This window comes from Staurois parvus, unplaced genomic scaffold (genome assembly GCF_062004578.1).
Source record: "Staurois parvus isolate SC_StPar_1 unplaced genomic scaffold, SC_StPar_1.0 ptg000191l, whole genome shotgun sequence".
NCBI classification, from domain to species: domain Eukaryota; kingdom Metazoa; phylum Chordata; class Amphibia; order Anura; family Ranidae; genus Staurois; species Staurois parvus.
The window spans coordinates 945,738-969,783 of record NW_028317987.1 but is presented as its reverse complement, the minus strand read 5'-3'; the positions used below and the strand labels follow the sequence as shown (position 1 = coordinate 969,783).

The 24,046-nt window shown below is 42.2% G+C and overlaps 1 protein-coding gene across 1 annotated transcript in view; it reads left to right on the top strand.

Moving 5' to 3' along the window:
* LOC149461827 (NACHT, LRR and PYD domains-containing protein 12-like) overlaps positions 1–24,046 on the top strand; it is a 196,707-nt gene that overhangs the window by 108,528 nt on the left and 64,133 nt on the right. The window contains exons 5-6 of the mRNA XM_089677623.1: positions 4,177–4,341; positions 19,176–19,346. Of these exons, the coding sequence (XP_089533749.1) occupies positions 4,177–4,341; positions 19,176–19,346 (336 nt within the window). The remainder of the gene's footprint in view (positions 1–4,176; positions 4,342–19,175; positions 19,347–24,046) is intronic.

The window sequence follows — 24,046 nt, the reverse complement described above, 5'->3', positions numbered from 1 at the left end:
ATTTGGGGGATATCTGTACCGTCCTGACATTTGGGGGATATCTGTACTGTTCTGACATTTGGGGGATATCTGTACTGTTCTGACATTTGGAGGATATCTGTCCTGTCCTGACATGTGGGGGATATCTATACTGTTTAGGCATTTGGGGGATATCTGTACTGTCCTGACATTTGGGGGATATCTGTATGGTCCTGAAATTGGGGGATATCTGTCCTGTTCTGACATTTGGGGGATATCTGTACTGTCCTAACATTTGGGGCATATCTGTACTGTTCTGACATTTGGGGGATATCTGTCCTGTCCTGACATTTGGGGGATATCTGTACTGTGCTGACATTTGGGGGATATCTGTCCTGTTCTGACATTTGGGGATCTCTCCAATCCAATCTCTCCGAAGATATGAGCCCGTGCTTAAATACACTGAAGTCACTAATTAATTTTAAGATTTAATATCCTGAAAGTGGGCAGTACATAAAATATGTACAAAATATAAAAAGTTACAGAAAATACAAAAAAATACAAGAAGACACACAAATGACTATTCACTATAAAATAAAAAGGAATAAAACAGAATAAAACTTTTACCAAGATCTATCCTGCGACTGGAGCAAGTCAGAGCGTCAGCAATCCGTCAGTCAAATACAACCGGCTGCATACGAATTACCATGTCCCAATGCCCGAGTACTCAATTTATGGGGATATGGATGTAGGCGGGACATTAGTCCTCGGCCAATTGACCCTGGGGGGTGTTCCTGTACCTGCCCACAGGATGTTCTGGGTGCTGACCTGCCCCACTTCAATCGGACCAAGACTGGCTTAAAACACCAAGTCGGGGATTGGATTTCCGACACCAGCGCATCAGCCCGATTGCGACAGTACCAAACACTGTTCAACTGTCGCACTCCAGCGCCATCTGCATGCATTTCCTGCATTTTCCTGGCCTTCTACCTAAGCCACAAATATGATTTTTATATGTTGGCGTGACCCATAGCGTGCCCTTTTAAAAGGAAGTATTTTCATCTCTCTGCAATCAATATTTTAGCTTTTATGAGAGATGAAACATACCCTTTTGATGTACGTATATTCTTTTAGCTCCCCAGACAGATCGGAGACCCCCTGCTGTTATGAAGCCAAAATGTCTGTGTTTCTCTTTTCAGCTTCAGGAAGGTGGCCAAGTCTGATTTAGGTATAGATGATAAAATTTTATTAGCACCCAGGCATCACTTCCAGCCTGAGGAAGCTGCTCTGTCTCTTTTCAGATGTTAATTGATGACCATCTGTGTCTGAGTACCTATGACTGAATACATCTTTAATGACAAGGACTGAAACTACATCTATGATTACATTGTCATAACTTATCTACTCAAATCTGTACATTCATGTCACATTTCTGTCACAGTACTGTTCTGACATATGGGGGATATCTGTAATGTGCTGACATTTGGGGGATATCTGTCCTGTCCTGACATTTGGGGGATATCTGTACCATTCTGACATTTGGGGATCTCTCCAATCCAATCTCTCCGAAGATATGAGCCCGTGCTTAAATACACTGAAGTCACTAATTAATTTTAAGATTTAATATCCCGAAAGTGGGCAGTGCATAAAATATGTACAAAATATAAAAAGTTACAGAAAATACAAAAAAATACAAGAAGACACACAAAAGACTATTCACTCTAAAATAAAAAGGAATAAAACAGAATAAAACTTTTACCAAGATCTATCCTGCGACTGGAGCAAGTCAGAGCGTCAGCAATCCGTCAGTCAAATACAACCGGCTGCATACGAATTACCATGTCCCAATGCCCGAGTACTCAATTTATGGGGAAATGGATGTAGGCAGGACATTAATCGTTGGCCAATTGACCCTGGGGGGTGTTCCTGTACCTGCCCACAGGATGTTCTGGGTGCTGACCTGCCCCACTTCAATCGGACCAAGACCGGCTTAAAACACCAAGTCGGGGGATTGGATTTCCAACACCAGCGCATCAGCCCGATCGCGACAGTACCAAACACTGTTCAACTGTCGCACTTCAGCGCCATCTGCATGCATTTCCTGGATTTTCCTGGCCTTCTACCTAAGCCAAAAATATGATTTTTATATGTTGGTGTGACCCATAGCGTGCCCTATCAAAAGGAAGTATTTTCATCTCTCTGCAACCAATATTTTAGCTTTTATGAGAGATGAAACATACCCTTTTTATGTATGTATATTCTTTTAGCTCCCAAGACAGATCGGAGACCCCCTGCTGTTATGAAGCCAAAATGTCTGTGTTTCTCTTTTCAGCTTCAGGAAGGTGGCCAAGTCTGATTAGGTATAGATGATAAAATTTTATTAGCACCCAGGCGTCACTTCCAGCCTGAGGAAGCTGCTCTGTCTCTTTTCAGATGTTAATTGATGACCATCTGTGTCTGAGTACCTATGACTGAATACATCTTTAATGACAAGGACTGAAACTACATCTATGATTACATTGTCATAACTTATCTACTCAAATCTGTACATTCATGTCACATTTCTGTCACAGTACTGTCCTGACATTTGGGGGATATCTGTACTGTTCTTACATTTGGGGGATATCTGTACTGTCCTGACATTTGGGGGATATCTGTACTGTTCTGACATTTGGGGGATATCTGTACCGTCCTGACATTTGGGAGATATCTGTACCGTCCTGACATTTGGGGTATATCTGTACCGTCCTGACATTTGGGAGATATCTGTACCGTCCTGACATTTGGGGGATATCTGTACCGTCCTGACATTTGGGGGATATCTGTACCTTCCTGACATTTGGGGGATATCTGTACTGTCCTGACATTTGGGGGATATCTGTACTGTTCTGACATTTGGGAGATATATGTACCGTGCTGACATTTGGGGAATATCTGTCCTGTCCTGACATTTGGGGGATATCTGTACCGTCCTGACATTTGGGGGATATCTGTACTGTTCTGACATTCTTGGACCTCAACAAATTAGATTGGCTGTCAGTACTTCAGGATTGATCAATTTTCAGATATCTCCCATAGTTTGTGAACTCTATAACTTTCCTACAGATTCAATAATACATCCTAATTTGGGTTATTTTCACCAAAGAAATATAGCAGAATACATCTCGGCCTAAATTTATGAAGAATAATTATTTATTTTCAAACTTTTATAACAGAAACAAAGAAAAACGTGTTTTTTTTCAATATTTTTGGTCTTTTTTTTGTTAATTTGGCAAAAAATAAAAACCCCAGTGGTGATTAAATACCACCAAAAGAAAGCTCTAGTTGTGTGCAGAAAATGATAAAATTTTAGTTTGGGTTCAATGTTGTATGACCGCGCAATTGTCATTAAAAGTGTGAGAGCGCTGAAACCTGAAAATTGGCCTGGGCAGGAAGGGGGTAAAAGTGCCCGATATGGAAGGGGTTAAGGCACAAATGGACAATGGGTGAATATCATGCTAGGCAGATCAATAGCTTGCTTGCTAGTTCAATGGGCACTTGTTGCAATGAGTCTGTAGCACTGTATCCTGAGATCGGGGTAAATGGTGTCTGTGGTGTAAATGCACTCCAGCAATGCCACTGGCTGGATTAGGCCATGGACCGATACATGTGGGCAGTGTTCACTACTATGGGCTAGTGGGCAACTGTAGTGGAATTCTAGCAGTGTTCACCATGGCAGTGGGGTGCATTGGGTCTCTCCCACCTGATCACTTTGGGTTAGCAGTATGCAGTAGTCTGTCTCTCCCATGGAACAGTCCTCGGCACCTCCAGTCCAGGCCTGAAGCTCCACTATCTCTCCGGCTGTCATTGTGTTCAGCTTGCAGCACAGTGGGATGGACAATCAATGATTTTCCTCGCTCTCTCCTTGTACAGGCTCCGTGACCTGGTCCACCTCTCCTCCAGCAGCACACCTCCTCTCTCAAAGGCTTTGCTATTTATTTGTCCTCGCCCACATGCTATGACTGCTGGGAGATGTAGTCTCAAACACCCTGCTTTCCAGTTAAATCCTGCTATGCAGAAATACAGGCCCCATAGTCCAATCCTATTACTATAAAGCACCCCACTCTGCAGACACCTAACATCTAGTGTCTCTTTGCCTTTTTGCAGTAACAACATTTCAATGGGTTACATGTGACATAGAAGTTTGAGTATATCCTTTGTGTCTGTTTTTTTCTGCAGCCTCAATAACTGTTGGTTGACCCCCTTATGCTGTGATGATCTCCTCTCTGTTCTAATCACAAACCAATTTCTTGTCAAACTGGATTTATCAAAGAACCCTCTACAGGATGAAAAAAAACTGTTTAAAGGACTTCGAGATCCTAGCTGTAGGCTTCAGGAGCTGAGGTAAGATGTATATTATCGATGATATAAATAGTGATAAGTGAATTGCCATGGGTTCCAGTTCTCTGGACATTTGTCAAGTCCAGTGAGAAATTCATAAACCCTGAACACCGCTCCCAAACCTTATTGAATTTTATCGGCCATTTTTTTTTATCATTTTCAAGGCCAATTTAAATATATTAGTAAAAATGCCTAAAGTGAAAATTAAAAATACCATTTCCTTTAAATAACATGCTTTGTGGATGTCTTAAAGTGACAGCAAAAGTTATTTATTTTTGTACATAAAAAAGATGTTTATGTATCTGCTCTGTGCAAAGATGTTATACAAAAAGGTCACTTTCTTCCTCTTCTGTCAGTCCCCGACCAGTACTGTCCCTCAGATGCCTTTAGCAAGCTGTGTGCTATAGGGGCACCCATCTTGTAGTCATGTCATCCAGTGATGCAGATCCACATCAACTACAATGAATGACACTCATCAAAAGAAAAAATCCCACTGACAGGCATGTCCAATCCTGGCACTGACTAACACTAATTGACATGGACTCCACTAAAAGTATACAAAGACTCAGTGTCTCTCAGGTGATGCCAATAACCAAATATGAGAAAGGCCATATTTGTTCACTGTCCTTGTCTAAATATGGCCATGGGGCACACTATCCTCACCCCTTTATTTACATGGCTTTGGAATTCCTGGTCAGGAAATGAATGGGGATGGGTGACACCACTGGTTGCTAGCCTTGTGACAGGTGCCAGACATTGATAGCAAAGCTCTCATGTATAGTAGCAGTAAAAATACAGATGTTCAGGGATGTGTTCTAGCAATGGAGATGAGTAGACCTGAGTAACGGGAGCTCCGTGCAATAGCGCTGATCCACAGCGAATGCGGTCCTGCTACATGCCCAGATAGCACATGCCCAAGTGCCGCAAAAGAATCCCATGGGATACTTACACTCCTACAATGCCACCCCGAGTGTTCCACATGACCACTCCTCAGGTGACTGCCAGTGCCAGCAGACTCAGGAGATCAGAGAACTGTTTGCTTCCCTGTGATCTGATCTAAATTCTATGGTTCTCCACATAGAGGTTACACTGAAGAAAGAACGCTCAGAAATAAAAGAGCACATAGCCCAAGTGGACACAAGCATCACCCATGTGGAATCCTCATATGCCTAACTTGAACAATGGATGGCAGCTCTGGAGCAGACCAACACCAACCAGCTGAAAGCCATGAAACAACTCAGATTCAAGATTGATGGGAAGCATTGCAGCAGAAAACAAATTTTTCACATCAGCAGAATACCAGAGGTGGTCAGGGGACCTGATCTCAGGTCCACAATTCAGGCTATCCTACCCTGCTTGACAAAGAAGTCTCAACCCATATTGAAAGTGACCGTGTTTACCAGGCAAAGGGCCTGTGGGATCTCGAGAATGATTTGAACCAAAGTGATGTTCTATCTCGCATCCACTGAAAAGCACAGAGAGGTAAATGAGCGCTAAAAGTCAACTAAGCTGCTGAAACACCAAAAGGTACCAAAAACCTCCAAAGCATCAACATAAAATTGGGTGCAGCGCTACAATTAACATAACCACATGTGTGAAATATGCATATATAAATATGTAAATAAAAACATCCAGTAAAGTGACCAGTGATAAAGTGCTAACAAATCAATCAAATAAAGTGACTCAGTGGTATCGTATAACTCTGTCACTTTATAGTGACCAATGGTGCATGAAATAAAGTGCTGAAAATTGGTAATCAAAAATTGTCCAAAATAAGTGCGTGGAAGATCATAAAAATCTTTAATTGCTGGTGGTCTATCCAGTAAGGAGGTGATGTGACCAAAGGTATAAAGACTGCACACTCACCAGATGCGCAATCAATGAGCACATTTAGAGATAACACTCTCAGTGGATGAACTGGAGGCCCCTTTAAAGGTGAGTATGGTCTGGTCTGATGTCCCTCACTGCTCACTCTGCTGTCAGCAATAGGCTCTGCCACTCCTCTCTTGTAGCTCTCCTCTGCTGCCACTTCCACCAACATCTCCTCTCTGCTTCTCTTGCACATGGAACAGCCTGTCTTTAAAGACTTAAGCCAACAGAGGCTTCTCACCACAGGGAGCCCCCAATTTTCTACATGAGACTGAACTGTAATGGGTCTTGTAAGTAGTCTGGAACATTTCCTGTTTCAAGGATGTCTGTGCTGCCCACTTGCTGGAAGGGCCATGAGACTGGGAAGTGAGGAAAACACCTACAAGATACCCTTTGCGATGCTCTACTGTGATGCCTGACCTTCCTAGCCCTACCTCATTATGTGCTCGCTTGGAATAACCCCTCCACTGAAACCTTCTCAGCCTTAGCTTCCTTGTCAGGGGTATTGACCACACTATGGCCTTACATTAAGATGCAGGTTTCTGACTTTTCCACCCTTGACCCTAGGTGGTTTTCTTTGAACTACATTTACTCTGAACCAACACCCATTCAGATCATGTGACTGTAGTTATTACCCCTGTTAGGGGGATGCCAGACATGTACCACCACCCTTGGTTCTGAGTATGTGTCTTTAAAGCATCTTCCACCTTGTTGTTTTTGGTTCATCGAGATGTAGGATGTTTTCACATTTATGTATGCTCTTTAAGCAAGAAGGCTCGGTTATATTTTATGTTCACTGCAGATCTTCTCCTCCCTCAGTTCTAGATATTAGGTCCCTCCTTTGTTTTCTCCATACCATGACTGACCTTGGTCTGTAGTGCCTAGTTTGGCCACACTGGAGGAAATACAGAGGCTCTTCTGTATGTTGTGCTGTAACCAAGGAGTGGACGATGGCTCTTGTTGAGAGAGGCGCATGGTGGACACCCCCATTTGGAGCTATAACATTATGTCCTGACTGCTGTACCCCTTCTCTGCCCAGTGGGTGCCTTTGATACCTGCTGCCTCCATTGGCCGTGGGGTTTCCACTGAGTTCCACCCCCTCCTGTTGTTCTCACATTTGTTTGTTATTTTCATATTGCCCTTCTCCTGGTCATGGTACTGTGCTTGATAATAGAAGTATTCCAGGATCAAGTGCCCTAACGACTGACCGTTATCCTTATTTTTTTTAGAGTAAGCGAGATCAGTGCTGAGCACTATTCTCCTAGGCTCCATTACAGTTGATTACATTTTATCCTTCCATAGGTTCCATATTTTAAGAGGTCTAGTCTGGATAGCTGTGGAGACTTGGCCTAATTTTTGGTCTGTACACTCAAATGTAGACCTCCAACTGAAGCAATTTTTGCAGTGTATGCAGGTTGAATATCATTCAGAAGAGGTCCTGAGTATTGGAGGGTCTATGGAAAGAAAGGTCTCAAATGGCATTTGTTCAGGAGACCCACTTTAAAGATTATCGCAGTTCATCCCTGTATTGCTTTCCTTGATGACGGACTAGCAGTACCAGGACCAGAGGACAGATGGGGTTTGCAGGCTGTTTTTAAAGGGTACTCTGGAGGTCACGCTGGTAGTCCTGGCTAACATCTATGCACCCAACTCAGATCAAATCCTCTTTCTGGAGGGATGTTTTACTGAGCTCTCCACACTTTAATAAAGGGGCTTTAATAGTGCGGGAAGATTTTAATGTGACACCGGATCCCTTGCTCAAAGTCTCATGCGCTGCTTCACACCATTTCTATTATTTTGAAAGTTGTAAAAGTGACATTCACTAAAATCACTAAAATCACATAGTATAACATTCCTGTATCAAACCATTTTACATACATTGTGTCCCGAGTGCTTTGTCCGGCGCCCTGCCTGCATTTTTACTGTTCTTTCTGCCTTGAAACTGAGAAACATCCATGGCATCCAAAAAGCGTCCCTTTAGGTCAAAAGCGGTTTTAGACCGGCTAGAGAACAGCGATAGTAAATCAGAACCACTTGCAGAATTGAGTGATAATGATTGGTGGGGGAAATTCATCATCAGACACTGAAAACGATTATGCGACTTTGCTCAGTGATGTGCGAACTTGGCGCTCTATTTCACATTTCAGTGTTTTTGGTTTGATTATATTATTGAATTACATTTATTATTATTATATTATTATTTTTTATGATTATTTATTAAATTATAATTTATGATTTTGTGTTTAAATTTTTAACATACCCGGGATGTTTACTAGACTCTTGTTCGGACAGATTTCAGTGAATTATTCCTAAAAATTACAGGCCTACAATAAAAAACAACATATTTCCATGCAAAAAAATGTACCGCTTTGAGCACAGAAATATGGACATAATCATACTGCTAGGGAGGTTAAACTACCCAGAAGACATCGCAGGCACACTTGACCTTTGTTGAACTTCAGCTGCTACTGTACATGATAGATTGAATGAAGTCCTCTTACATAAGGTTAGGCAAACCTTCACTAAAGTCCATAAGTGGTTCTACGAATGGGGCAATAATCTTGAGTTATTACTAGCACATGCACTCTCAGAGCTGAGAACTCTCTCTTACATCCCACATATAGATTCAGAGAGGGAAGGCATGGTCCATACTCATGCAGCTATAGCAAAACACACAGCGACTACAATTATACGATTATAGGGATCTCTATAATGCAGCTTCTTCCACCAGTACACTCTCCTCTCTGAACTGATTACAGGGTGTTAATTGCTAATTGGCCGAGTCGGGTCTTCCCCAATTAAAGAACAAGGATAGCCTTTATCTAGGTACACCTATTACTGTGGAAGAATGGCAATGGGCGATGATGGACACTCACCCCAATAAGGCCCCTGAACCGGATAGCTGCACCTTGGTATATTGTAACATTTTTCACAAATCATGCCACAACCCCTTCTTCAAGGCTTCAACTCTATACTGGATGGGGAGACATTCCCAACAGATACTCTTTGGACCAGTAATTGCTGTTATGATTGCTTAATATGGATCTGAAATTGTTCACTAAGATCCTAGCAAATAGGCTGTTGACTTTGATATCTAAGAATATCTTCAAGATCAGGTCGGTTTTGTGCCACTCTGGAAGGCCAAAGACTAGGACCATTGACACCATCAAATGCAAATGAAAAAACAAAAAGAGGGCACACCAGCCTAGTGCATTATCATTTAAAAGCATTTATTGAGAGAAAAAAGTAAGTATCATACTCACAATGGACATAACAAACACAGGCATATCACACTGAACAAAATGTTTAATCCAAACAGCATCTGAGTCCATACGATGGAACCCTGGATGACCAACTGGCTAACGCATTTCGAGGACACCGCCTCTTCCTCAGAGCCCTCAGAGGGGCAGCAATATACTCCGGTTTTACAGCATCAGTGAAAGTAAATGCCACACAATCTGATTTCTTTGATCTGAGCAATGACAAGACAGGGATGTCCCCTATCTCTGCATATTTTTATTTTTGTCACTGGAACCGTTCCTGTGCAGGATAAGGAAGGACCCTGACATTACTGGTGTTGTGACAAAGCTGGGAGAACATGAGGTGGCGACTTATGCTGACGACCTTTTGTTTTTTCTTGTTCTCCACTTACATCCCGTCCAAACCTACTGCAGGAGATCCAGAGGTACAGCAAGCTCTCTAATATTAAGAACAACCTCCAAAAATTGAAGGTGTTAAATGTAACTTTACCCTGGCCTACAGTGTAGGTCCTAAAGACACACTTTCCATTTATTTGGGCCCCACACCACCTCAAATACCTGGGGGTTTTCTCGCTGCAGAAACAGCTGATATTTTTTCAGCAAAATTCCTGACTTTTTGGCATGGGTTAGGAAAGACATCACAAACTGGTCCATGAATCTGCAATTCTGGTTTAGCAGAAATACCACATTGAAAATGACGGGGCTCCCTCGGCTCTTGTGTTTGATCCACACACTCTTGAATTATATTCCAGGTGCTTTCCTAAAGCAGCTCTGGAGTGAGTTTGGGAATTTTCTATGGGCCAGCAAAGCCCATAGGTTTAATTACCAGCTTATGACTAGATCCAAGAGTGTAGGTAGGACAGGGCTACCAGATGTTCACAAGTGCTAGCCTTATTCAGACAAGAGGTGGATACAACTAGAACAGTCCTTCTTGAGTTATCTACTAGGAGGCCTATCCTGGCTTCCTCAACATATCTCTTGCACCCTGCCTGAACATCTGACAATTGGGGTAACTTCGCATGTGGTGAAGGCCCTTATGGGCTTAATTTTGTCAGATCCATGCCCCTCTTATATGACCCCTATAATTAAACCTCTCCACTTTGAACCGGGAGTTTAAGATGGAGCGTTTGTTGTCATTCTTCCAAAGCATTGATTCCAAGTGGGACATTTTTTGGCAGGAGGAACAGTGGCGGTCACTCACTATTATACAAAATATATTCGAGCCCCCACTTCCACTTTGAAAGATGATGCAACTCAGATATCTCTTGATCCATAACTAGGTAAAGTCCAGTTTTTTGCAGATCTCTTACTGAATTTAGGAACTAATGTCTGTCTGCAGAACCGATATCTCAAGGCTTGGCTCATTCATATCAGGTTCTGTCTCACCTAGCCAACCCCCCTGCCTTGAATTATCTAGCTAAATGAGAACAAGAGCTGCACACAACCTTTTCTGAATAACAAAGCAAAATAAGTCTTCATATGACACATAAAGCTTCTATATCCTGTACAATTCAGAAGACAGGCTATGAAATCGTAACTAGATGATACCAGCGGCCCTTCACAGATTGTTCCCCCAGAGCTCACCACTGTGTTGGCAGCATGGGGAGGCGGAGGGCACTATGCTTCACATTTTCTGGTACTGTCCATTGCTTACTGATTTTTAGGCACAAGTCCGCCACTGGATTTATAAATCGACTGACATACACATGCAATCGGAAGCATAGGCTTTTCTGCTGCATCTGACATCGATGTTGATGAAACAATATAAATATTCCTTATTATTGCACGTATAAAATGTGTAGAAAGCTTGCACTCCATTGTACTGGAAGCAGGTGACTGCACCACCTATCAACCTGCTTATAGCATCAGCCAACCATCTCACAGAATACTGCCACACAACATGGTTATATTGGACAGAATTCACCTGTTCTTTTGAATACTGAGACATCATTGGATCACAAACGTATGTGAGCCTTTTTAGAAAATACAGTGAAGTAAAGGGTTACTCCCCTCCCTGGGAAACCCAGACATTGCACACTCTCCACCTTCCCTTTTTGCCTTGACCCTCTGTCCTTTACCATGCCATCCACCCCCCCTCCACCCCTTTTTTTTTGTTTGATTTTTTTGTTTGCTCTTTTTGCCCATTCCTGCCACATACAGGAAGGTTCTACAAGTGGCACTGGCGCCTGGATAGTATGTCTTGGGGTTCTGCCCTCTGGAACTACTTAATGTTTTGTAAGCTACCTGTACTTGGCTAAATTATATGTTGCCTAAAATGTAATTATAACAGGTTTGGTGGCCAGCTGTGCCAGTTAGCATGCACTGGATATGTCACATTGTATTCAGAATAATATCTACAGATGTCTTAAGAATCTTTCTTCTGTATGTGTTTTTCAATTTAAAAAAAAAAAACAGATGTTTACCTCCCACCGAGCAAAAAGTCCGGTATGTGGACAAACACCTAAACAGCCAAAGGTCAGCCCAAACTTGTGTTCAGACCAAACCTTGAGCTAATTCATGTCTGATTTTCAATATACAGACTAAAACATTTTGCTATACGTCTTTGCAGTATGGAAAATAGTCTTTTTTCATTAAAAGCTGCCTTAAGATAAGTGCTTTATTAAAAAAAGCTTCCTAGAAAGTTGTTAAAATGACCCTCATGCAGTATGTACCAAATTTCTTCCATTTTGATTATTATTCCAAGCTGCTTGGTGTTTTTTTGTATGCTACAAAGCTAAATGGGGATGTGATTTACCCAACAATGTCTAAGAGACCTTGTAGAAGTACTGTGTGTGCTATGTGCATCATCTTACATCTCACAAAAATTACAAAACCATTTTATACTTTTTTTGGATTCCACCAAAGAATAATGGGATTTTCTTTAGCTAATGTGATTTACACAAAATTGTAGAATTATTATCAATGCTGAGTGTGGCATAATACTTTTATAAAGTATTCCGTTTTTAAATATATAAATTAGACATGTGCAGAATGGAGAAAAAAGTCTTATTTCATTTTTATTCATTTTTAAAATTGTTTTGTTTAATTTGGAATTCGGTTTCAAATTTGATTTGATTCAATTAGATTGAATTAGAAACATTTTAGTTTTTGAAGACCGTTCTATTCTATTATATTCTCTTATTTTCTAATCTATTTGAATTTCTGAAGACAGGTATATTCTTTCTATGTTATTCTACTCTATTGAAGTCTATTCTATTGTTTTTTCTATTCTCTTCTTTTCTATTCCGGTCTATTTTCTATTCTATCTATTCTATTAATCTAATCTATTCAAAATTATTCTATTCAAATTTTGTAAGACAGTTATATTCTATTGTTGTGTAGTGTATAGTTTTTTTCAGTTCTATTCTATTCAAATTTGAATGTATTCTATTCAAAATTAAAATTTTGTAAGACAGTTATATTCTTTTTTTATTCTATTCTAATCTATTGTTCTTTCTACCCTATTCTATTTTATATTCTATTCTATTCAAAATTAAAATTTTGTAAGACAGTTATATTCTTTTTTTATTCTATTCTAATCTATTGTTCTCTCTACCCTATTCTATTTTATTTTCTATTCTATTCAAAATTTGAATTTATTCTATTTGAAATTCAAATTTATTCTATTCAAATTTCAGAAGACCATTATATTTTATTCTATTTTTTTTTCTATTCTACTATTTTCTATTCTAATTTATTCTGTTCTTTTCTATTCCATTATTTTCTATTCTTCTTTGTATTCTATTCTATTGTTTTTCTATTCTATTCCTTTATGTTCTATTCTGTTCTTTTTGTATTCAAATTTTAGTTAAATTTTGTTATTTTATTTTGGATTCGTTACTATTGTAATTCGGAAATGAAGCCTTCACTAATGAAGCCTAAAATCAACTGTAAAAATATTTTGTATGCTGTGTGGAATTTTCAAAAAATATACAATTTAAATTGATTTCGTTGCTCAACTGCTGAATTGGGATGTGGTTTTGGCAATAAGGCCCACAAAAATGGTAGAATGAATACCTATGTAGTGTGCACAATATTGTTTATTTAATACAGTGTGAAATATATAGTCTTTATTGTACAATGTATTTATTTGGCTTGAGCAGCTGCATACTTTGTGCCAAGCTTAAAATGTAGCCTACTACAATAGCTGAAATGGTGTCTACAATATTTCTTCCATTTTCTGTGTGATTTTAGTCCTAGATGTAGATTTGTAGGATGAAACACTGCATGATGTGTGTCTCTCTCAAAATGTGGCTTACTCCACCTGATACAATGCTGACTGTATATTTTTTCTGCATTGTGTCTCTAACATACTCCACTGTAATTGTTATTTCTGGAGGAAAGTACCTTGTCACTTGTTCCTCAGATGTGGCCTACTATGAAGGGACATGTGTTTGTGTAATATTTTGCTGAGTATCTGTAGCACCCACTAGGTGGTGGAAGTGTGAGGCAAATTTATTTTTGGCTTATGGTAGTGAGTGAGCCAGAATTTCTGTGGGTTCAGTGTCAGTGCAGGCTGGGAGGCTCTACAAATCAGGGCTTTTGGACCCCCCCATTCTTCCAGAAATGGCTGGAACTTTCAGGAAGAGGGGTGGAAAAGGCCTAGATTTGCATGATTAAGGGTACTTGGCCAATCCACAGGCAGGAGGCTGGATAGTGTGACCAAGATTAACCCTAAAAAGTGTCAGAACCTCTGCAGGAGAGGAAAATTCAGGTGGAAGATGGAGAAGTGAGGCTGGAGAGAAGAGCCTGGGAAGGGGCTCAGATGGGAAGGGGCTCACCTCCAAGCAGGGACCTTGGAAGGAGGAAATCGTAGGACTTCAACGGCCCACAGAGCGAGGACCACCTTCATAGCAGGAAAGGAGTGGCCCAACTAGAAGGCTTGGTAGCAGCCACCAACCCATCAGCAACACAGGAGAAAGACTGAGTGAGTAAACATGCACCCCCTGGGCCCCATAGGGGAAGGAACACTCTGCTGGGAAAGTGGATTAGCTGCTGCCTGGGACTGTTACATTATTTAAAATGATAGGCACTGGATCTCCAGCCCAGGGATTCACCCAGAGCTGCTGGATTAAGGAGAATCTAGGGTCTGAGGTAGTACAACCGGAGATGCTGGCTTGCTTTCCAACAAGGACTCTGTTTTTGCTGATAAAGAGACTTGTACATAGTTCAGGGAGATTGTCCTCTGTTGCCACTACCTTTGGGCATCCCGTACACCCCTTACCCCATCCACGTTTTATTCCCCTAATAAAACATCAGAAACAATGCTCAAGGACTAGTTATTGACTCCTGAATGCAAGTCTGTAAAAATGCATGTTGCCTGGCTGTACAGGACTATTAGGGGACCCAAATACTTTGCAACCCCTAAGGGGGTAGTGATAAATGTGGGGGCTTGCTATTTTGGGATCTCCTATAGTTACCTGTATGGCTGTTGCCCCCTAACAACTGGCAACCAACGAGCCAGTGGAAAGTGCCACGGTGCTTGGTGGGAAAGTGGAGTGTACTGTACTACCAGGATTGTGATTGCTGCTGTGTGTTAAAGAACTGTTGCTATTGTTGTTGCCCATAGCAACCATGCCGGGCTTATCCAAAAGTCTTTATGCTGCTCCCCAGATGGCCTGTACTAAAGACTATGCTCAGTATGTACCTGCTAAGACTAAAGAAATGCCCACTGCCATTACTCTCATCCTGCCTGCCATTGTCTAGAGCAACCAGAATGGCCCATCAGTCTACAAGTGTCCCTTTGCTGTTCAACAGGTGGCTCCTAATAGAGACTCTGTATGCCATGTTCCTGCTCATGACAGTAAAATGTCTGCTCTTATCCTACCTGCTGGTGCCTGGAGCAACCAGAGTGGATCAACAGTGCCTACATTTTTTTGATGTTCTACAGGTGTTTACAGCATAGGTAGGACTAAAGAACAATAGCAGAAAATCCCCCTGAAACTATAAAGGCAAAAACATTTATATGGAGTAGAGTTAAAAAGACAAACGTCAATCTCTATTTGTAAACATATCTTGTTTATAAAAGAAGGGGAATCATATAGGTCAATAAAATCATATGAACAGTGTGAATCATTAGATTGTATACAATCCAATAACGATACAGAGAACATATACCCTGAGATACAAAGACACACCAATGAAAAACTGCTGAATGGAATGTAGCTTGGTCAGTCGAGGTGTAGTCTTCCAATATATATCCCGACATGTTTCAGAAAATCATTTCTTCTTCAGGGAAGAATTTAGTAAATTAATAATCCTCTCTATGTATGGTAGACCCAGAGGTCATAAATAAGAAGTTGCTGTTTGCTAGCAGCCCACACAGAGTCCACCAGAGAAGTGTCCCCAGGCAATCCACATCACCACATGGATCCCATGAACTCCAGCACTGGACATCCAAAAATTCAGGTTCAGGGTGAGGGATGTTCCCACTTTATGGCCAGTGCTCCTCCATAGGGGCAAATAAAGAGGATGAGCAATATACTGTATATAGTAAGAAAGCAAGTAGTGCCACCTGCAAGTGGACAAATCAGCAGCTGCAGGTGGGACACCAGCCAGAGATACCAGCATATCTAGGCGTCCATCTTGAGATCCCCCTGGCTACAACAAAAGACTACAAAAAAGTCACTGCAAACCAGTGGATTACAAATGCTCAGTTGGAATGGGTACTGCACTATGTGAACCATGACATGTTATACAACCTACATATGCACTATGAAGACCCTCCATACCTTGAAAGGTGATCAAAAATAAAAAAATAAGTTAAAACTGTTCAAAATACACTAATCACAAGTGTACATAAAGAACTGTGAAATATGGGCAAATCAACCTTTGGATATCATACAACATACATATGCACTATGAAGACCCTCTTACCTTTGAAAGGCAATCAAAAATGAAAAATTAAATAATACTGTGCAAAATATGCTAACCCCAAGTACACATAAAGAACTGTGAAATAGGGTCAAAACAACAAAACAATAACTTATTGTCCATATAGACATAGTAAAGTCCATATAAAGATAAAAACTCCACAATCAGTGATAATACTGTAGGTGCAATGCAGATAATCTTCCTTCAAATGGTCACCGGAGTGTGTACCACCATCAAATAATTAAATGGAGGCTTACCAGAAATGGAGACCCCTTAATTATAAGGGGTCCCAACCAGCATTGTGATATAGAGCACTAACAGGCTCTCCGTGTCATACCCGGAACAGGGATATTCCAAACCTCCAACTCAAATGTGAACTCAAGATGCAATGTCAAATGAGATCATGATAAAAAAATGCCTCTCATAGTGCAATACATATCAAAAACTTCTATATTTGCACAAATGAAATTCTACTTACAAGCTGTAGAACAGTTAAAAGCATTCAAATAGACAGTTTCCAAGATGGCCGCCAGCGCAATGATGTCAGAGGGAGGCTCTGCCCGACGAGTTTCGTCATCAAAAGACATCCTCTAGGGGATACGGAGCCACCCTCTGCCACCATGCTTAGAGGATATCCAAGCCTCAATTTGGAGCACAACCAACCCAAACTGATCACCGGAAGTAGATAACACATGAATTAAATCCAAGCCTCGATTTAACAATTCCATCTACTGTTCAGTAATACCATAAGAAACCAGTTTGTAAAACCCAACCTGAATATAGATCATAGAGAGATATTTAAAATGGCCAAATCTATAAAAAATGTCCAGATTCACGTAGGAAATGAGACCACATAGAGTGACCAGGTCCATACAGGAACTGAATCCAAGCCTCAATTTGACAATCCCGTCCATCAGTATATAATACCGGAAAAGACCAGTATAGAAACCAAGCCTCAATATGAGAATGAAAAGAAACATGCACAATGGCCAAATCCATATGGAATGGACAGATCCACATAAGATGGCCAAATCACATGTGGTAAGTAATTTGTGGATAATATAAAAATATGTATAATGAATCTATTCATCAAGATCAGGTTAAAAAAGGTCACTACTCCAAATCAACAAAATATACATAAAAAGAATGCACATCCTTACTGCCATCTAGTGTACATAATGGATATACATGGCAATCAATGGAATACACAATATTCCCTCTCTGGAACAATGAATAAACCGGAGGGTATAATTAAACAAAAAAATCTAAAATTAATTCTACCACATAAATAATTACATCAAAAAATTAAATACAATAAAAAGTGTAAAAAAATTGGATATTAAAATAATAAAAAAAAATATTAAAATAAAGTATAATTGATATACATTAGTGTGCTTACAGCTCAGACAATTATTCTTCAGAAACTAGAGTTTGTTGTAATCAGGTCCATCACCAGGGCCCAGTAGAAGACATGGACATGTACTATGGGTTCTGGGGTCCAACAAAGCTCGGTATTTAGACATTTGTGAGACAGCACTCCTGTCCTTACTATTACTATATTTGTTCTTCCTATATACTATAGTTTACATACAGTAGGTGTTCCAATAACGCATCAAATTTGCATAAGACTGCACAAACTCAATCTTTCACTTCTCTGGGTGTATCTGGAAGATAAAACTTGGATTGCATTTGCAGCACTACCCCCTTGGAGGTTGCTAATGAATTTTTGTGTGGGTCCCTCTTTAGTCCTGCACAGCCAGTCCATTAGCATTTTCACACACCGTTCATCCTCAGACAGGAAATCAGACCTTGAGCGTTGGTTTTGTTTTAAAGGGATGTATAGGATGCCCAAGGGAACCAAAATATTGAGGACAAAACTTCCTGAACTATTCACACACCGTCTCTTTTGGAGTGCTTGACAGCAACACCTGTTTATTTATTTCAGGTACTTATATAGCACTGTCAATTTACACAGCACTTTACATATATATTGTACATTCACATCAGTCCCTAACCCTCAAGGGGTGTACAATCTAAGGTCCCTAACTTGCATTCATACATATACATACTAGGGACAATTTAGACAGGAGCTAATCAACCTACCAACATGTCTTTGGAGTGTGGGAGGAAACCAGAGTACCCAGACAAGCACAGGGAGAACTTGCAAACTCCAGGCAGGTGGTGCCATGGTTGGGATTTGAACCAGTGACCCGAGTACTGCCAGGCAGAAATGCTAACCATTTAGCCACTGTGCCACCCCAGATGAACTCCTCTTCCACCCAGCAGTATGTAGGTAGTTTTCCCCATCCCAGCAGGCCTTCTGGCAGCTTTCCTCCACAAGCCTCACATCTCTCCTCTCTACTCCACTCCACCTCCACTTCTCCTCTACCCCTGACTGAGCAGGCTCCAACACCTTTTAAAAAGCCCAGCCCCCTTCCAACCTCCTGTTGGGGATTGGCTGAGGTCCCTAAAGAAGCGCAGCCAGCCACTCCTCAAAATCCACCCACTGTCCCCAAGGCCTTCCTACGAAAACCTTGGGAAGGGGGAAATTCCAGAGAGGCTGACCTGCAGAATCTCTCAGCCCTGACCCAATTTTCCCTTCTCAGGCTATTGCACCTGAGCTACTGACAGCTCCTGTCTAACCATCAGGGATCTAACTTCCCCTAATGTAACTAGGGGGCTGCTACACATTTTATATTTTGTCATTGTACATATATTGAGTGTAAAAATGTATCAATCTAAAAACATTTATTTGTGGTTTCTTATCCCTCCAATAATTCAGTTAGTAATAATCTTATACCACATATCTGTGTGTATCTCCTCTTGTCTCTGCAGACTCCGGTATTGTTATCTGACTTCTTTATGTTGTGATGATCTCTGCTCTGTTCTTATCACTAACCAATCTCTCAGAAAACTGGATTTATCAAGAAATGATCTAGAAGACTCAGGAATAAAACTTCTGTGTGAGGGACTCAGAGATCCCAACTGTACCCTGCAGGAGCTGAGGTGAGAATTGTATTACAATGTATACAACAATCTACAGGATTTTGGAGTGATGCTTATTGGTTGGGGAATTGGAGATGTGGGCTTTTCAATGAAGAAGCTAAACTTATACTATGAATAATGAACTAATCTTCAGAAATGTGGTATACACATATGGGTAAGTGACTCCATGCTGTACACTGTGGGATCTGAGATGAGAATTATATTATAAATTAAACAATACTCTACAGGAACCTGGAATACTTGTCTCACTGTGGGACTTGAGGTTCCAGGCTGTACAATCTGAGAGCTGAGGTGAGAATTGTATTGTTAATTATACAATTATCTACAGAACCCTGAAAGAAACCTCTGTGTGAGAAGCTCAGAGATAACTGTTGTACTTGACAGGAACTGAGGTGGGTCAGAGGATGAGCATTTATTTTGGTAAGTTATTTGGCTTACTTCCTTCTGACCTAGGAACTGGCACAATTTGCTGGTTTTGGAATGGGAACACCTCTGTTTGTTAGAGAATGGACAAACTATCTCTGGTTTTGGAATGAACACAGTTCCTCCAATCAGGGAACAGGCACATAACTGCTGGTCAGGGAACAGGCACATATCTGCTGGTCAGGGAACAGGCACATATCTGCTGGTCAGGGAACAGGCACATATCTGCTGGTCAGGGAACAGGCACATATCTGCTGGTCAGGGAACAGGCACATATCTGCTGGTCAGGGAACAGGCACATATCTGCTGGTCAGGGAACAGGCACATATCTGCTGGTCAGGGAACAGGCACATATCTGCTGGTCAGGTAACAGGCACATATCTGCTGGTCAGGGAACAGGCACATATCTGCTGGTCAGGTAACAGGCACATATCTGCTGGTCAGGTAACAGGCACATATCTGCTGGTCAGGTAACAGGCACATATCTGCTGGTCAGGGAACAGGCACATATCTGCTGGTCAGGGAACAGGCACCTTTTGCTAACTGTGGAAATAAGCATACTTCTATTTGCCAGGGAATAGCAAAACTCTTGGGCACTCTTGGGCATACTTCTGTTCAAGAAATTGGCATGCTTCTACTGTCAAGAGACAGACTATTCTTCACCTGGTTCAGGAATGGGCACTCTTCTGCTGGTCAGGGGAATGGGCATGATACTGCCGGTTTGGAGGAATGGGAAAACTTAAGCTGGCTGGGGGAATGAGCACTCATCTGATAGTCAGAGGAACAGGCATTATACTGATGGTTTGGGGGAATGGGCACACTTCAGCTGGTTGGGGGACCAGACACTCTTCTGATGGTCAGAGGAACAGGCATTATACTGATGGTTTGGGGGAATGGGCACACTTCAGCTGGTTGGGGGACCAGACACTCTTCTGATGGTCAGAGGAACAGGCATTATACTGGTGGTTTGGGGGAATGGGCACACTTCAGCTGGTTGGGGGACCAGACACTCATCTGATAGTCAGAGGAACAGTCATTATACTGATGGTTTGGGGGAATGGGCACACTTCAGCTGGTTGGGGGACCAGACACTCATCTGATAGTCAGAGGAACAGGCATTATACTGATGGTTTGGGGGAATGGGCACACTTCAGCTGGTTGGGGGACCAGACACTCTTCTGATGGTCAGAGGAACAGGCATTATACTGGTGGTTTGGGGGAATGGGCACACTTCAGCTGGTTGGGGGACCAGACACTCATCTGATAGTCAGAGGAACAGGCATTATACTGATGGTTTGGGGGAATGGGCACACTTCAGCTGGTTGGGGGACCAGACACTCTTCTGATGGTCAGAGGAACAGGCATTATACTGATGGTTTGGGGGAATGGGCACACTTCAGCTGGTTGGGGGACCAGACACTCTTCTGATGGTCAGAGGAACAGGCATTATACTGGTGGTTTGGGGGAATGGGCACACTTCAGCTGGTTGGGGGACCAGACACTCTTCTGATGGTCAGAGGAACAGGCATTATACTGGTGGTTTGGGGGAATGGGCACACTTCAGCTGGTTGGGGGACCAGGCACTCTTCTGATGGTCAGAGGAACAGGCATTTTATTGATGGTTTGGGGGAATGGGCACACTTCAGCTGGTTGGGGGACCAGGCACTCTTCTGATGGTCAGAGGAACAGGCATTTTAGTGATGGTGTGGGGGAATGGGCACACTTCAGCTGGTTGGGGGACCAGGCACTCTTCTGATGGTCAGAGGAACAGGCATTTTAGTGATGGTGTGGGGGAATGGGCACACTTCAGTTGGTTGGGGGGAAAGGCACTCTTCTGATGGTCAGAGGAACAGGCATTTTACTGATGGTTTGGGGGAATGGGCACACTTCAGTTGGTTGGAGACCAGACACTCTTCTGATTGTCAAAGGAACAGGAATTTTAGTGATGGATTGGGGGAATGGGCACACGTCAGTTGGTTGGGGAACATGCACTTTTCTGATGGTCAGAGGAACAGGCATTTTATTGATGGTTTGGGGAATGGGCACACTTCAGCTGGTTGGGGGACCAGGCACTCTTTTGATGCTCAGAGGAACGGGCATTTTAGTGATAGTTTGGGGAATGGGCACACTTCAGCTGGTTGGGGGACCAGGCACACTTCTGATGGTCAGAGGGACAAGCATTTTACTGATGGTTTGGGGGAATGGGCACACTTCAGCTGATTGGGGGACCAGGCACTCTTCTGATGGTCAGAAGAACAGGCATTATACTGGTGGTTTGGGGGAATGGGCACACTTCAGCTGGTTGGCGGAACAGGCACACTTCTGATGGTCAGAGGGACAAGCATTTTACTGAAGGTTTGGGGGAATGGGCACACTTCAGCTGATTGGGGGACCAGGCACTCTTCTGATGGTCAGAGGAACAGGCATTTTATTGATGGGTTGGGTAATGGGCACACTTCAGCTGGTTGGCGGAACAGGCACTCTTCTGATGGTCAGAGGAACAGGCATTTTACTGATGGTTTGAGGGAATGGGCACACTTCAGTTGGTTGGGAGAACAGGCACTCTTCTGATGGTCAGAGGAACAGGCATTTTACCAATGGTTTGGGGGAATGGGCACACTTCAGCTGGTTGGGGGACCAGGCACTCTTCTGATGGTCAGAGGAACAGGCATTTTATTGAGGGTTTGGGTAATGGGCACACTTCAGCTGGTTGGAGGAACAGGCACTCTTCTGATGGTCAGAGGAACAGGCATTTTACTGATGGTTTGGGGGAATGGGCACACTTCAGTTGGTTGGGAGACGAGGCACTCTTCTGATGGTCAGAGGAACAGGCATTTTACTGATGGTTTGGGGGAATGGGCACACTTCAGCTGGTTGTGGGACCAGGCACTCTTCTGATGGTCAGAGGAACAGGTATTTTATTGATGGTTTGGGTAATGGCACACTTCAGCTGGTTGGAGGAACAGGGACTCTTCTGATGGTCAGAGGAACAGGCATTTTACTGACGATTTGGTGGAATGAGAACTCTTCTGATGGTCAGGGGGGACTGGCAGACTTCAACTGGTTGAGAGGATCAACACTCTTCTGCTGGTCTGGGGAACATTTATCCTAAATTAAGTCTAGATTTTAAAGCTGAATTCCAGGAAAGCAGCCACTTTGTGAAACATAAAGGCACATTATCTGTTAAGTCTAACAAGGTGCATGATAACTGTTGGACTTCTATTATTTACATCTGACAGGTTTATTATTACTCTACAGAGAGACACTCCAGGATCTGAGAGGAGAGAAGCACACAGAACAGCTATTCCTACCCTTCCCTCTGCTTCCCATTCACAGTAGTCTTTGTATTTTTTTTAATGTGTTCACAGAATACCAATATTTCTGTGACTGGGCAGGGGAGGGTTGGGCATAGTAGCTGCAGCAACTCTGCTGTACAAGAAGCCGAGATCAGTAGGATCATGGTTGGGCTCCCAGAAATACAGGAATAGCTGTCTTCCGGGAGTGAATATAAATAATAGAGAGAAGCTTAGGCACGTTGCTGGACACATACTGTACGAGAGGATGTTGTTTAGGTACTAATTCCCGACATATCAGTTGTATTTAGTTTTCTTGCCCTATCATTGATGCAAAGCCCTTGCACAGGATAGCACCCACAGTCACCATTCTTATCACAGATGGGTTCCATTGTTGGTGCTACTTATCTATACATAGGACTGTGACCATTTGATGCTATCTGTTTGCTCAATCCATCTATGGCATATGCTGCACACATGCTTGCACAGAGCGTTTAATCACTGCGGCTCATCCATCCATGACCTTCAGTCACTATGTATCCATTTATCATTATCAGCATTCCACATAAGAACTTCATGTAGATATTACCTGTATTGGAATGGACTGCTGCCATTCCTGCATTGTTACCTGAGATTGTTATCATTCTAGCAGGCTTATGCCACCGAAGACCTAATTTCTCTGCATACTCATCCATCCACTAGGGTATGTCCATTGTGACGGCAGTAGGCTTCCAGTGTGCTTTCATTTTAATTTTCCAGATTTTACAAGGTCACCTGGGGTTAATTTAGGTCTCTCTCATGTGGGGCTTAGGATGGTTAGTAGGCTTTTAGTGAGTTGCACCTTTTGTATGGTGGTGACACCTGAAACCTTTACCTAGCAGATAACTCCTGCATATCTTTGGTGAAAGAGGGTGCTTGGACTGGTCCCGGTAGATCTTCCACCATCATGGGTAGACTTGTGTGGTGCAGTTAAGGGAGCTATAC